Consider the following 14,732-nt stretch of genomic DNA (forward strand, 5'->3'; position numbering starts at 1 on the left):
TAAGAAACTCAGCCGTCTGTGCCCCCAAGGGAGTCTCCTGTGAGTCAGTGAGGGTATAAAGTGTAATTGGTACCATCTAGCTTTTTCCAGAGAAGGCAATGGCACCCCACTCCAGTACTCTTGCCTGGAAAATCCCATGGATGGAGGAGCCTGGTGGACCCCGCAGTCCATGGGGTCGCTAAGAGTCCGACAAGACTCAGCAACTTCACTTTCACTTTTCACTTTCCTACATTGGAGAAGGAAATGGCAACCCACTCCAGTGTTCTTGCCTGGAGAATCCCAGGAACGAGGGAGCTTCGTGGGCTGCCGTCTATGGGGTCGCACAGAGTCGGACACGACTGAAGCGACTTGGCAGCAGCAGCAGCAGCTTCTTTTTCAGAGAAGGCAATGGCACCCCACTCTAGTACTCTTGCCTGGAAAATCCCATGGACGAAGGAGCCTGGTAGGCCGAAGTCCATGGGGTCGCAAAGAGTCGGACATGACTGAGCGACTTCCCTTTCACTTTCCACTTTCATGCATTGGAGAAGGAAATGGCAACCCACTCCAGTGTTCTTGCCTGGAGAATCCCAGGGACGGGGGAGCCTGGTGCTGTCTCTGGGGTCGCACAGAGTCGGACATGACTGAAGCGACTTAGCAGCAGCAGCTTCTTTTTTCAGTTTGCAGAACTGAATCTCTGGACCATTAACCAGTGACTCCCCGTTCTCCCTCCCCTCAGTTTCCATCAAGCTCCCTTCTGCTCTCTGATTCTATAAACTTCACCAGGTACCTCATCTAAGTGGATCATACAGTATCTATCCTTTTGTAATTGACTTATTTCACTTAGCATAATGTCATCAGGGTTCATCCATGTTATACCCTGTATCACAATTTCCTTCCTTTTTAAGGGTGAATAATATTGCATTGTGGGAGGCTCAGTAGATCAGTGATAAAAGAATATGCCTGACAATGCAGGAGCCTCAGGAGATGCAGGTTTGATTCTTGGGTGGGGGAGATCTCCTAGATGAGGGCATGGCAGCCCACTCTAGTATTCTTTCCAGAATAATCCCATGGACAGAGGAGCCTGGCGGGCTACAGTTCATAGGGTTACAAAGAGTCGGACACCACTGAGGGACTGAACACACACACACACAATATTTTGTTGTATGAATAGACCACAGTTTGTTTATACATGCATCCATTGATGGACACTGGGATGGCTTCACCTTTTGGCTATTGTGAATAATGCTGCAATTAACACGGGTGTACAAATATCTCTTTGCATCCCTCCTGTCAGTTCTTTGGCATATATACCCAGAAGTGGAATTGCTGAATCATACCGTAATTTGCAGGCCAGATTCTTACTTAACCCGGCATCTATGGGCCCTAGTGGGAGCCCATCCGAGGATGTCAGGGCCTGTGAACCCTTGAGACCACATGTGGGTTTATGAGCATTTCCCCTGGGAAGGGAGGAATCCATTATATTTTTAAGATATTTTTTTAATTAGGGCAATTTTTAAAGTCTTTGTTGAATTTGTTACAACACTGCTTCTGTTTTATGTTTTTGGTTTTTTGGCCACAAGGCATGTGGGATCTTGGCTCCCTGACCAGATATCTAACCTGCACCCCCTGCATTGAAAGGCAAAGTCTTAAGCACTGGATTGCCCAAGAGTGCATTGTCTTTATCAGTGTCAGAGGGTTCCTCAGCCCCCAACCTTTAAGAATGCCATGTGGAGGAGGGAATGAGAAGCAGTCAGGTGTGCAGCAGAGTTGCTGGTCCCTCTGTCGTCAAGGATGCTCTTAGCAGCTTAGTGAGCCCAGGCAGTGGCTCACCACCCCTTTCCTGAGCTGCTGCAGCCACATTCACATCAGCCCTGCTATGCTGAGTTGGAAACCCGCTGACATGGGCTGGGGCTCTTAGGCACTCAGGGGCCACCTCCAGGCCACTCAGCCTATCATGGCAAGAGTGTGCCTCTATGATTGTTCCCTAAATGTCATCATGTCAACTCAGCCTCAGCTTACTACCTCTTGAATGACACAGAAGCATTTTAGATAAAAGGAAGGATTCAGCTCTTTCTGCCGCCATCTTGGTTCCGCGTTCCCCGCACAAAATGCCTGGTGAAGCCACAGACACCGTCCCTGCTACAGAGCAGGAGTTGGCCACAGCCCCAGGCTGAGACAGGGTCTGGAACAGAATCTGATAGTGATGAATCAGTCCCAGAACTTGAGGAACAGGATTCTACACAGGCAACCACACAACAAGCTCAGCTGGCAGCAGCAGCTGAAATCGATGAAGAACCAGTCAGTAAAGCAAAACAGAGCCGGAGTGAAAAGAAGGCACGGAAGGCTATGTCCAAACTGGGTCTTCGACAGGTTACAGGGGTTACTAGAGTCACTATCCGGAAATCTAAGAATATCCTTTTTGTCATCACAAAACCAGATGTGTACAAGAGCCCAGGTTCAGATACCTACATTGTTTTGGGGGAAGCCAAGACTGAGGATTTATCTCAGCAAGCACAGTTAGCAGCTGCTGAGAAATTCAAAGTTCAAGGTGAAGCTGTCTCAAACATCCAAGAAAACACACAGACTCCAACTGTACAAGAGGAGAGTGAAGAGGAAGAGGTTGATGAAACAGGTGTGGAAGTTAAGAACATAGAATTGGTCATGTCACAAGCAAATGTGTCCAGAGCAAAGGCAGTCAGAGCCCTGAAGAACAACAGTAATGATATTGTAAATGCTATTATGGAATTAACAATGTAACCATCTGAAAAGAGGACCTTTTTTTGGTGTTTCAAAAGAGTAACTGCAGCTGGGTTTGAAATTTGTACTGTTTCTATCATTAATAAAGTTATGGCTTCTTGTTGGATGAACTAAAAAAAAAAAAAAGGAAGGACTCAGTCCAGATATTCAGGAAAGATGTCTAAGGGTATTTTCTTTAATTATTTAAGTGTTTATTTTCATTCATCTCTATTGTAATCTTCCCTGAATCCCTTGTACGGACTGTATCAATCTAATCATGTAATAAGATACGTTTTTTCTTGCTAAGGGGCCTTTTTAGTTTGTTGGTAACTGGGAGGGATTGGGGGCAGGAGGAGAAGGGGATGACAGAGGATGAGGTGGCTGGATGGCATCACCAACTCAATGGACATGAGTTTGGGTAAACTCCAGGAGTGGGTGATGGACAGGGAGGTCTGGCGTGCTGCGATTCATGGGGTTGCAAAGAGTCGGACATGACTGAGAGACTGAACTGAACTGAATTTTTAATCACACAAATTAAATTAAATTAAATGTTTCTTTTATTTATAATTGCAGAAATAGAAGAATATTCCTTGGAAGTGTTAAGCAAGGTAAGAAGGGTCTTTGGGTAACATCTGTAACTTATTTTCCATCCTGTGTTTTCATTGATAAAAGACAGAAGTGTGATTTAAGTCCTAAGAATGCAGCATTTCACAACATTTGGGTATAAGTTCTTTCTGAAGGTTGAAATATTTTGAAATAATAGCCAACATTTACTGTATATCAAGTAGGTTTTCCCAGGTGGTGCTAGTGGCAAAGAACCTGCCTGCCAAAGCTGGCGACGTAAGAGATGCTGGTTGGAATTCAGGGTTGGGAAGTTTCCCTGGAGAAGGACATAGCAACCCACTCCAGTATTCTTGCCTGGAGAATCCCATGGACAGAGGAGCCTGGCAGGCTATAGTCCATAGGGTTGCAAAGAGTCATGACTGAAGCAACTCAGCATGCACGCACACCCTGTATATCAAGTATTTTTCTAAGTGTTTGATGGAAAAGGAAATTGAGTACAAGGAGTCATATAATTTGCCTGAGGTCAACAGTTTTAGAGCCAGGTTTGAATTCTATAGTAGCTCCCCTGCTCCTGCTCTTAACTACTCCACCATATCAACTTTCTATCCTGAGAATTTTTAAAAATCACTTTATTTTGGTAAAGACATTTTTGGTCAGACCCTGGGAGTGGGTGTGTGGACTGGAGACTGCAGTGGTCTTCCTATTCTAAGGCATAAGCACCATTAGGAGGGGGACCCTCATCTCAGAGCTTGCTCCCAAACCTCCATCAGCCCTAGAGCAAAAGCAAAGGCTGGAGGGACCGGGAGGAAGAAACAGCCTCCTGTGTGGCCTGGAAACTGGTGATGCCACTGATTATGCTAAAATTACAAATGCTTATTACTGGCAGGATGAGGGGACTGTGGCCTGCCCAGGTATAAGCCTACCTGTCATACAGAAAAAGTACACTTAGTGAGTTTTCCAGTGGATAGTTATCTGGGTAGACCCCTGAGAATATGTATGGATCCAGGACCTTCCTTCTGGAAATGATTTCCCCAGGACCAGAGATCCTTCAGGGAACTGTGAGAATGATGCTGTTTCTTGTTAGAAATGAAGTGGTCCCAGGAACAGCACAGGATTCTGGCTGCCCTGGAATTAGTGACCCTGACTTCACTCTAGCCTGTGAACAGCCTCTGTAAGTTGCCAAAAAGCAAAGCCCATGCTCTGAGTTGCTTCCAAAGCAGAGTTGTGGACTCGGCAAACAGTGCCCGTGCTCAGGCAAGTCTGAGGAACCAGTCTGAGAACCCATAAATTAAGGGAATGATAAAGAAAGAAGGAAGTGGAGAGATGCTATGAATAAAACTTTAGTGCTGAGGGAGTGGTATGGACAGTATCAGCTAGGAGGAGAAGGTAAAGGGGTTCCTGTGTTTATTTCATTTCCCACATTCCTCCTTAATCACTTTTCTTGCTGATGGGGGACTCAGTTCACCCCAGTCACTGTAGCTGGACCACAGTTCTGCACCCTTCACCCCTTGGAGATGCTCTTACATCAGACAGTCTGTTGGTTCCTCATCGGGAACCTCATGGGTGCTGCCACTTTGCACGTCATGGAGTTTCTGGGAATCTCTCAGCTAAATTCCCCATTAGTGTATGCATTAGTCGGCTCGAGCTTACATGACAAGACACCACAGACCAGAGGGCTTAAACCACAGAAATGTATTTCTCCTCTTTCTTGAGGCTGAAAGTCTGGGATCTGGTTCCAGTAGGCTCAAGTTCTCGTGAGGGACCCCCTGGCCTGCAGGTGACTGCCGTCTTGCTGTGTCTTCACATGGCAGGGAGAGAGAACAACTCTGGGGCTATTCTTATAAGAACACTAATCTTACTGGCCCAGGGCCCCACCCTTATGGGCTCCGTATATGCAGCTCTGTAGACTTACTGTACTGAGCAGAGGCCCTTTGTGTTGGCTCAGGCAGAGATGGTGTGACAAGTTACCTGGGAGTCTTTTTGGAGGAGCGGGGCTGAGAAACAGGAAGCCATAGTTGTTTTCCCTTTTATATTGGATTAAGGCTCATCCTAATGATCCCATTTAACTTCATCACTTTTTAAATGACTCTACTTTCAGATATTTAATACAGCCATATTCTGGGTTAGGGGAATTTGGGGATGGGATTGTGGTTGGGGAGGACACAATTCAGACTGTAAAAAAGGCAAACACAGTAATTCTAATCTTCAAACTGCTGAGTTGGATGGCTACAGTTCTGATTTTGCTGTGTGCTTTCTTTCTTAGGACATGATCACCTTCCTGGATAAGTTGGTAAGTTAATTATCTTGAACTGATCTCTTTGGAGAATTCTGTTTGGGGCTGGGCAGTTAAAGAAAAGATATAATCCTAGAAGATGTCATCTGTCAGAGCTCTCAAGGGAGTGGCACAGGCCAGGGAAGTGGGGGTGGTGGGTGGGAAGGGACCACAAAGACAGGTTTGGAGAATACACAGATGAATTTGTTTTGCTTCTTGTTTTATGAAAAGCATCTTCCGAAGGATAGGATATCTTTGTTGGCTTTAAGCCAGGTGGAGAGGCTTAGTGCCAAGTTAAGAAGTTTGGAAAATATCCTAATATTCCCACAGTGCTTCCCAGGTGGCTCCGTGGTAAGGGATCCGCCTGCCAATGCAGGGGATGTGGGTTTGACCCCTGAGTCAGAAAGATCCCCTGGAGAAGGAAAATGACAGTCTACTCCAGTATTCTTGCCTGGGAAATCCCATGGACAGAGGAGTCTGGCAGGCTACAGCCCATGGGGTCACAAAAGAGTTGGACATGACTTAGCAACTGAACAACAATATTACACAACTTTTTAAAAGTTACACCCCTTTTGAAATATTTAAAATCTAATGCCTTCATTTAACGTGGTTTAGAATGTTTGAGTGTATAATGAGGCTCAAGGTCTATTGGAGGTCGAACCTTTGCCATCTTGGGCCTAGTACATTCTAACAGATTTTTGTGATATCCTGATCTTAATGGTTGTATCATTCTTTTAATGATTGTGTCCTGCCCACTTCCTTCCAGTGAGGCTGGGAAGGATCTGAAGGCCCTAAATGTGATCAGTAGGTAGGATAGAGGAGGGAGCCCAATTTTAGGTTGGGGGCTGTGTGCATGCTAAGTCACTTTGGTAGTGTCCAACTCTTTGCAACACTATGGACTAGCCCACCAGGCTCCTCTGTCCATGGGATTTTCCAGGCAAGAATACTGGAGTGGGTTGCCATGCCCTCCTTCAGGGGATCTTCCTGACCCAGGGAAGCATCTCTTATGTCTCCTGCATTGTCAGGTGGATTCTTTACCACTAGCACCACCTGGGAAGTCCTTAGGCTGGGGGACCTGGGTCTGACCTCCACCTGGGACCTCCACCACTTATCATCCGTGCAGCATGGGCAAGTCTCTTGACCACTGTGAACCATCTTTCATTTGCAAAATGTGCGTTAGAAGACAAAGAGCCTGTGACACAGTAGGTCTTCCATGGAAGGGAGTGTGGTCATTCGTGGTTACAGCAGCAGAGAAGAGGAAGTTCCAGGGAGAAATCAGGAGATATAAGATGCTTTTGAGGCTCTCCTGGCTACTTAGGGGAGAGAAGATCCCAAAAGAATGGGGAACAGAATAATAACCACTCAGTGTGAGATGAGCACAGGAGGGGAGGGGAGTCATTCTAACTTTAAGACAAATAGGAGGAAAGAAGGTGAAAAAAATTTTGATTGGAGAGAAGGTAGAGAGGGAATTCATGGCCAGTGGCCTCAGTCTTCCAAGAAGATTTAAAAGGCCAATTGTTTGTGTGGCAGGTCTGTGGGGCCCACACGTGGGGACAGAGGTTTCAAGACAGTGGACATTGGAAGTAGTTGCTATGGTTGGACCTCAAGGGAGAACCAGGCCTTCAGCTCTCAGCACCTATCCCCCATCCCAGGAACCTGCTCACACTCTTCCCCTTTCTTTGTCCTCCTAGGGCATCTCTCAGGCTGTGTTCATTGGCCACGACTGGGGCGGCATGCTGGTGTGGACCATCGCTCTCTTCCACCCCGAGAGAGTGAGGTAATTAGGCAATGGGCATCAAGAGTTTGGGTCAGACCGGACTTGAATTCCCTAAAATCCTTTCTCAGGTCTTGAGTTCCAGAAAACATCTTGAAAATGGTAGGTTGTTATCTGAGAAGGTAAAACCTTATTCCCTTAGCTCACTGGTGTGTGAGTAGAATTGAAAAAATTTTTCACAACTTGAGTGTTGTAAGTTTTATTTGCAGCAAAGTGAGGACTGCAGCCTGGAGACAGTGTCTCAGATAGCTCTGAGAAACTGCTCTGAGGAGGTGAGCGGGGGCCAGGTTGTATAGCAGTTTTGCAGCAGATGGCAGATGTATGGCAGAAACCAGCATCATATTGTCAAGCAAGTATCTTCCAATAATTTTTTTTAAGTTGATTGTTAATTAAAGAAAACGAGATATCTCAAGTTAAGGGAATTGAGCACTTTCCCATGTATGGAAAGATGCTTCCCATGTATGGGAAGATGCAAGAGTCTGGGCTCACTGAAACCATTCCTTTGACATGCACTTCAGCTGTCTGAGGCCAGCATGCTGTGTTTTTACATCCTGAGTTTTCTCAGGGCTCAACTTAGGGAGTGGCTTCAGTCTGATGGCTCCTAGATGGTAGGTATTCTTTCTTTCCTGAGTTCCGTCAGGGCTTACCTGCTCACTTTGGAGGGCTGCAGTTGCTGATGACTGCGACATCCTTTGTTTACTGATATGGCAGAAAATATTCCATTTCTTAATAGGGACAGTTTAATGAGCTAATGTCTTAGGCACCAGGCCTGTCCCAGTCACCAGTAATGCAGGGAATAATGCAGCACCCTAGTAGCCAGAATGCAGGACAATGAGGGTGGGCTTTGAGGGGAGTGGGTGAGGTAGCAGGGATGTCAGCTTCATAGAATTGAGGACCAGGAAAGACTTTAGCCCTGGTTGGAGTCAGAAAATGCAGCTTTCGATTTTGCCCTAAACTGGCTGTGTGACAACTCACTTCACACATTAGGCCCTGGTTTCTTCAACCACAAAGTGGTGATTGCCACTCCTGCCCAACTCGTCCAGGGCTTCCCAGGTGGCTCTGTGGTAGAGAATCTGCCTGATAATATAGGAGCTGCAGGAGACACAGGTTCAGTCCCTGGGCTGGCAAGATCCCCTGGGGGAAGAAATGGCAACCCACCCCAGTATTCTTGTCTGGAGAATCCCATGGACAGAGGAGCCTGGAGGGCTATAGTCCAGGGGGTTGCAAAGAGCTGGCACAACTAAATGACTGAACACATACACACACACATGGCTACTTCCCCTGCAAAATGCTGTACAGAAGTCAGGTTGGAGTGATATTTCATGATCATGATCACATCACTCATAATCGTTTTGAGAATGGCATTTCAGGGCACCCATGGGAGCTTTCAGATGACCTGTTTTGAACCTGGAGGGTCAGATGGTCTTTGTGGCCACACACCACTTGAGTTGGTAACTGCAGTTAAAGCCTGTCTGACCTCCCATTTCAGCCTTCTATCTTAGCAAATTAACTAAAACATTATCCTTAGGAGTCCTCTGTGTTTCCCTAACTAACCCAATTACTTTTTGTTTGGCAGACTTTATACAAATGGAAACACTTGAGAAATTTTAAAAATGTTTATGCTCAGTTCAACCCCAGTTCAAACGGTTGGGTGATCTCAAAGACCAGAAAAAAATCAAACATTTCCTAAAATAGTTTTTAAGTTTTTGTGCTCTGTTCTTCTGATCTCTTTAGCTTCTCTGTTTTCTCTCTCTCATTCAAAAGCAAGGTAAGAAATCAGCTCTCAAGAATCAGTTTCACCAAAAAGTTACTCTGCAGACCGTGTTAGGGGCTTCTTCTTCTTCTTTTTTTATTTATTGGACTGCACCGGGCCTTAGTTGTGACTTAGTTGCCCTCAGCACATGGGGTCCTAGTTCCCCGACCAGGGATTGAACCCACAGACCCTGCATTGGAAAGCAGACTCTTAACCACTGGGTCACCAGGGAAGTCCCTGGATGCTTCTTGAAGGGAACAAAAAGAAATAGAGCAACAACATATGGTCTCCACATTGCTGTTCTATTAAACTTAGTCTCTCTCTCTTTGTCTCTCTCTCTCCTGTGAGAATTTTAAAAGATTTAACATGAGCCAAGTGAAATTTTGTGCATAATAACATCAGATCTGAGACACGCAGGCGTGCTCTGGTTTCCTGTTTCTTTTCTCCCTGTGCTGTTTCCACCGTGTCTGCTGTTGGTTCTGGGGTAGTAGCTTCTCCTCCATCTGCTCTCATCAAATCAGCCCTGTTACCTTATTCCTGGGAGGTTGTAAGGGAGCTGAGACCCTCTCAGGGTCTCACATCTCTGGGTCTCCAGAGAATAGGACTGCGCATCTCTGGGTCTGGGAGCATCTTTTATTAAAAAATATTGTTGATAGCACTGATCTCTGCCTTTCTATTCAGACAATGAGTGAAGGAAAAAGAAAAGGTAACATTTGATGTGGAATATTTCTTTGAATCATGGTTTTGCCATTCTACTCAAATAAGCTTTGAGGACCTATTTAAAATAAGGATGTACTCCCTTGTTTGTTGTATATCCTTTCTAAAGATGCTGCTGCCAGGAGGCTATGGTTCAGCTTTTCCTAATCTTAATGCAGTTTATATGTACTAAGTAGTCTTTAAGTATTTACGTGCTATCATCTCATCTAGTGATGGTTTTTTAATATGGAATAAATAGTGTGTCAAGGTGATTAAAAAGAAAACCCCATTCTGTCCAAAGTATTTAGTAAAAGTTATAGTTTCTTGACTTGTGACTTAAATAGCACTTAAAATGGGTTCACTATGGTATCATTAGAAACCTATAGGCATAAATATAACTTATTTGTACCATCATATCAGATCAGTCGCTCAGTCATGTCCGACTCTTTTCGACCCCATGAATTGCAGCATGCCAGGCCTCCCTGTCCATCACCAACTCCCAGAGTTCACCGAGACTCACGTCCATCGAGTCAGAGATGCCATCCAGCCATCTCATCCTCTGTCGTCCCCTTCTCCTCCTGCCCCCAATCCCTCCCAGCATCAGAGTCTTTTCCAATGAGATTTGTACCATAACTTGCACTAATCATGGCTATTGAACCTTTGAAATGTGGCCAGTTTGAATTGAGATTACTATAAGTAGAAAATGCCTTCCAGATTCCAAAGACTTAGTATGAAAAAAAGAATGTAAAATAGCTTCTTAATAATTCTCAATATTGATTACATATTAAAATTATTAATATTTTGATATATTAGGTTAAATATTAACGTTTCAGTTAACATTAAATTAAAATTAATATCAAATTAATTAATATTAAATAATGTTTAAAATTAACCTCACATATTCCTCTTTACTGGTTTTAATTTGGCTACTGTGCTGTGCTTAGTTAGTCAGTCATGTCCAATTCTTTGTGACCCTGTGGACTGTAGCCTGCCAGGCTCCTATATCCATGGGGATTCTCCAGGCAAGAATATTGGAGTGGGTTGCCATCCCCTCCTCCAGGGGAATCTTCCCAACCCAGGAATTGAACCCAGGTCTCCTGCACTGCAGGCTACTAGAAAATTTTAATCATGTATGGTTTGAATTATATTTCTATTGGCTGGTATGGAGTAAGCCTTACCAGTCTTTCCTCTGATTATTTCTTTTGCCCTGATTATCTCATTGCTCCTATTTTATATATAAAATATGTATATTTTATATATATATGTTTTTTAATAATTTCATATATCTGGTTTTTTTTAATGGGATTTTTTTTAACTGTTTATTTGGCGGGTGTGGGTCATGCCTAGTGGCATGTGGGTTGTTAGCTCCCTGACCAGGGGTCACACCCACACCCCTTGCATTGGAAGCACAGAGCTTTAACCAGTGGACCACCAAGAGAATTCCCTATATATCTGTTTCTTTCATAGGAAGTTTCCCCAAGGTAAGAGTGGGATATGGAATTCTTGCCAACCAGTCAAGCTAACTGTATTCCTGGCCAACTTCTGTTAGTTCTGCATTCATGGGGTCTTTCAAATTCACGCTCTCTTTTATTCCTATGGGAAGCCTAGTAATTCAGTTGGTAAAGAATCTGCCTGCAATGCAGGAGACCCAGGTTTGATCCCTGGGTGAGGAAGATTCCCTGAAGAAGAAAATGGCAACCCACTCCAATATTCCTCCCTGGGAACTCCCATGGACAGAGGAGTCTGGCTAGCTACAGTCCATGGGATTGCAAAGAGTCAGACATGACTGAGCACACATGCATGTATCTGTCTAGGCTTCCTATTAGACCATAGTAAGCTCCTGGAGTATTGGTTTTATGTTTTCTCTCCCCTAGTATGTGGCATGGAATTGCACTCAACACAGAGGAAACAGTGAGTGAAGGAAGGAAGGAAATATGACTGTGTTTTTAAAATCTAGAGAAAGATTATGCTATGCACTTATTCTAATCAAGATAGATATACTGCATGTAACATACATGAGGGCATGCTTGTGTGCATGTCTTTGTCGAAGGCAAGTAGGTGAGAAATACTGCAGTTATGGTTGCTGGGGAGAAGGGATAGTTAGGAACTTTGGGAAGGTCGTGTACACACTGCTATATTTAAAATGTATAACCAACAAGAACCTACTGTACAGCACAGGGAACTCTGCTCAATGTTATGCAGCAGCCTGGATGGGAGGGGAATTTGGGGGAAAATGGATGCCTGTATATGTAAGGCTGAGCCCCTTTGCTGTCCACCTGACACTACCGCAACATTGTTAATTGGTCATACCTCAATAAAAAATGTCTTTGGTTTTGTATTGGGGTATATAAAATAAATAAAAATTAAATTTAAAAAAAAAGCACTGGACTGGAAAGTCAAGAAGGGTGGTTTAGTTTTAGGTCCTGTTGTCTATGCACTGCTGAAGTAAGATCATGTATGTGGCACTCCCCCACTCCGATCTACGTTTTGATACATAAGATCCTTTCTGGTCCTTGCAGACTGTCTTCTTATGGGGTCTGTGTCTTGACACCTCTTCTTCCCACAGGGCAGTGGCCAGTTTGAATACTCCCTTCATGCCGTCAAATCCCAAAGTGTCCACCATGGAGATCATCAAGGCCACCCCCACCTTCAATTACCAGCTCTACTTCCAGGAACCAGTAAGTTCAGGGCCCTGCCAGCCCACCGAGGGTTTTGTTCTTTCTCCTTCCTCCCTCCTTCTCCCTGATGGTCTGATCTGTGTCTGCCCTCTTGAGTTTTCTGTGGCTTCAGTGAGAAAGGTGTTTCACAAGAAGGCTTAGGTGAAGCTGAGCTCAGCTGGTCCTTCCTGAGTGATGGCAATTCTGCATGTGTGTGTGTGTGTGTGTGTATTTGGGATGTTGATGGAACAGCAGTGTGGTGGATGGGGTTCTCCTGCTTCTCTGAAATGGGGAAGCAGGGGGCTTGAGCATTCGTTTGGAGCCACCTCTTCTTAGTTCTCTGGCTAAGCAGCTGGTGAAACTCACCTCTAGTTGTGAACACCTCCTGGCTTCCTGCCTGGGACCTGATATTTCTGTGTACTGAGGAGTGATGTTTGTAGTTACAAACAGCACTGGAGCCTAAAAGATGGAGCCCCTGCAGATGTCCTTTGAGAGATGTGGGAGGCTTCTAGGTATCACCTGTGTGCCTCAAAGCCTAGGATGCCTTTCAGAGTTGCCTCCCAGGGTTTGGGTGCTGTGTGATCCATGTGGCTGCTTTCCACCTGTCCCTGGATTCCCTGAAAGCAACATCGTCCAGCCGGCCTGCCCCCCTGAAGCTGCCCTCATCTGATCCTTCTCCGTTTGTGGGCTCTGCACTCTGATGCCCAGCTATGTCTGGGTAATTCCAGAAAGGATAAAAATGCTCCCTAACACTCCAAAGAGAGAAGGATGGATCGAGTCTATTGATAAAGATCATGACAGCATCTCACCACATCTATCATCCAGCCTTTGCCTGTCTGCTACTCATGTGTGTGTGTTTGTGTGCGCGCGTGTGCGTGTGTGCGCTCAGTCACTAAGTTGTATCCGACTGTTTGCAACCCTATGGACTATAGCCTGTCAGGCTCCTCTGTCCATCAGATTTCCCAGGCAAGGAAACTGGAGTGGGTTGCCATTCCCTTCTCCAGGGGATCTTCCTGACCCAAGGATCTAACCCATGTCTCCTGGATCAGGCAGATCCCCTGGAGTTAGAAATGGCAACCCACTCCAGTATCCTTGCCTGGGAAATTCCGTGGACAGAGGAGCCTGGCAGACTACAGTCCGTGGGGTTCCAGAGGGAGACACAACTGAACATGCGCACATGCATGCAGTATCCCATTGTGTATTTGGCTCATGCATTCTTCCCTTGATGGACGCTTGGGTTGCAACTCCTGCTGTTTGGGTGCCTATTGGGCCAGGTAGTTCTGTTTGCATCATCACGTGGCCTTCTCTCCCATCTCTTCAGCTGAGCTGGCTCGAGGAGTCTTTCTCAGTGGCCAGAGACCAGATCCTCGACTGGGTCAGGATGCTGACCTTGCCTTGTTTGTCTTCAAAGCCCTCACACCTCCTCTTCAGCCACACTCAGAGGGAATTTGGACTTTATCTGTGCATCCTGTGCATCCAAGCAGGGAGGGGAGGGGCAACCCAGGATAAGCTCAAGGTCAGAGTGACCTCAGGGGAGGGGGAACGATGCTTACTAATAGCAGCCATTGTAGAGCAATGATTTTTGTTTCAAAGGTTATTACAGTCATTGTGGAAAAAATCAGTACCTTTATTGTTCTGTGGTCACTGTTTGGGGCTGGCTTTGTTCTTAAGGACAAAGCTTCTTGGCAGGGAAGTGTTCTATATTCAAATTAGTGATCTGACTACTAGAAGACCAGACTGAGTGAATTCGTATCTGGGCCTGGTAGGATGGGCCCCAAGCTGGGTCTTAAGGAGAAACCATGGTGGCTGATGAGTCCCTCCAGCCTGTATACTCCCTGCTCAGTGAGGAAATGGACAAGCCCTGTATGCTTCTGTCTCTACACTCAGTTTTCTTATTTGAAAAAGGTGGGTCTGGTTGGATAGTTTTCATCCAGGTGATAGCTTTAAAGATAAGCTGAATTCAGGCCAATAAATAAAACACAGCATAAAGCAAGTCTTTGATTCAGGGGTGGGCACGGGGAGCCCTGGGCTTCCCATGTGGCACTAGAGGTAAAGAACCTGCCTGCCAGTGCAGGAGATGTAAGAGACTCAGGTTTGAACCCTGGGTCAGGAAGATCCCCTGGAGGAGGGCAAGGCAACGCACTCCAGTATTCTTGCCTGGAGAATCCCATGGACAGAGGAGCCTGGCGGGCTACCATCATAGGGTTGCAAAGAGTTGGACACGACTGAGTGACTCAGCATGCATGCAGGCACTGGGAGCCCCTCTTTCCCACCCTTTACCTACCCTGCACCACCACCACC

At 45.6% G+C, this 14,732-nt stretch overlaps 1 protein-coding gene and 1 pseudogene across 1 annotated transcript in view; both read left to right on the forward strand.

Moving 5' to 3' along the window:
- The window catches only part of EPHX2 (epoxide hydrolase 2), a 71,210-nt gene that overhangs the window by 39,160 nt on the left and 17,318 nt on the right, over positions 1–14,732 (forward strand). The window contains exons 9-12 of the mRNA XM_019966396.2: positions 3,289–3,323; positions 5,543–5,569; positions 7,243–7,328; positions 12,341–12,452. Of these exons, the coding sequence (XP_019821955.2) occupies positions 3,289–3,323; positions 5,543–5,569; positions 7,243–7,328; positions 12,341–12,452 (260 nt within the window). The remainder of the gene's footprint in view (positions 1–3,288; positions 3,324–5,542; positions 5,570–7,242; positions 7,329–12,340; positions 12,453–14,732) is intronic.
- On the forward strand, positions 2,073–2,842 carry LOC109563160 (nascent polypeptide-associated complex subunit alpha pseudogene; annotated as a pseudogene).

The sequence above is a fragment of the Bos indicus genome, chromosome 8 (genome assembly GCF_029378745.1).
Source record: "Bos indicus isolate NIAB-ARS_2022 breed Sahiwal x Tharparkar chromosome 8, NIAB-ARS_B.indTharparkar_mat_pri_1.0, whole genome shotgun sequence".
NCBI classification, from domain to species: domain Eukaryota; kingdom Metazoa; phylum Chordata; class Mammalia; order Artiodactyla; family Bovidae; genus Bos; species Bos indicus.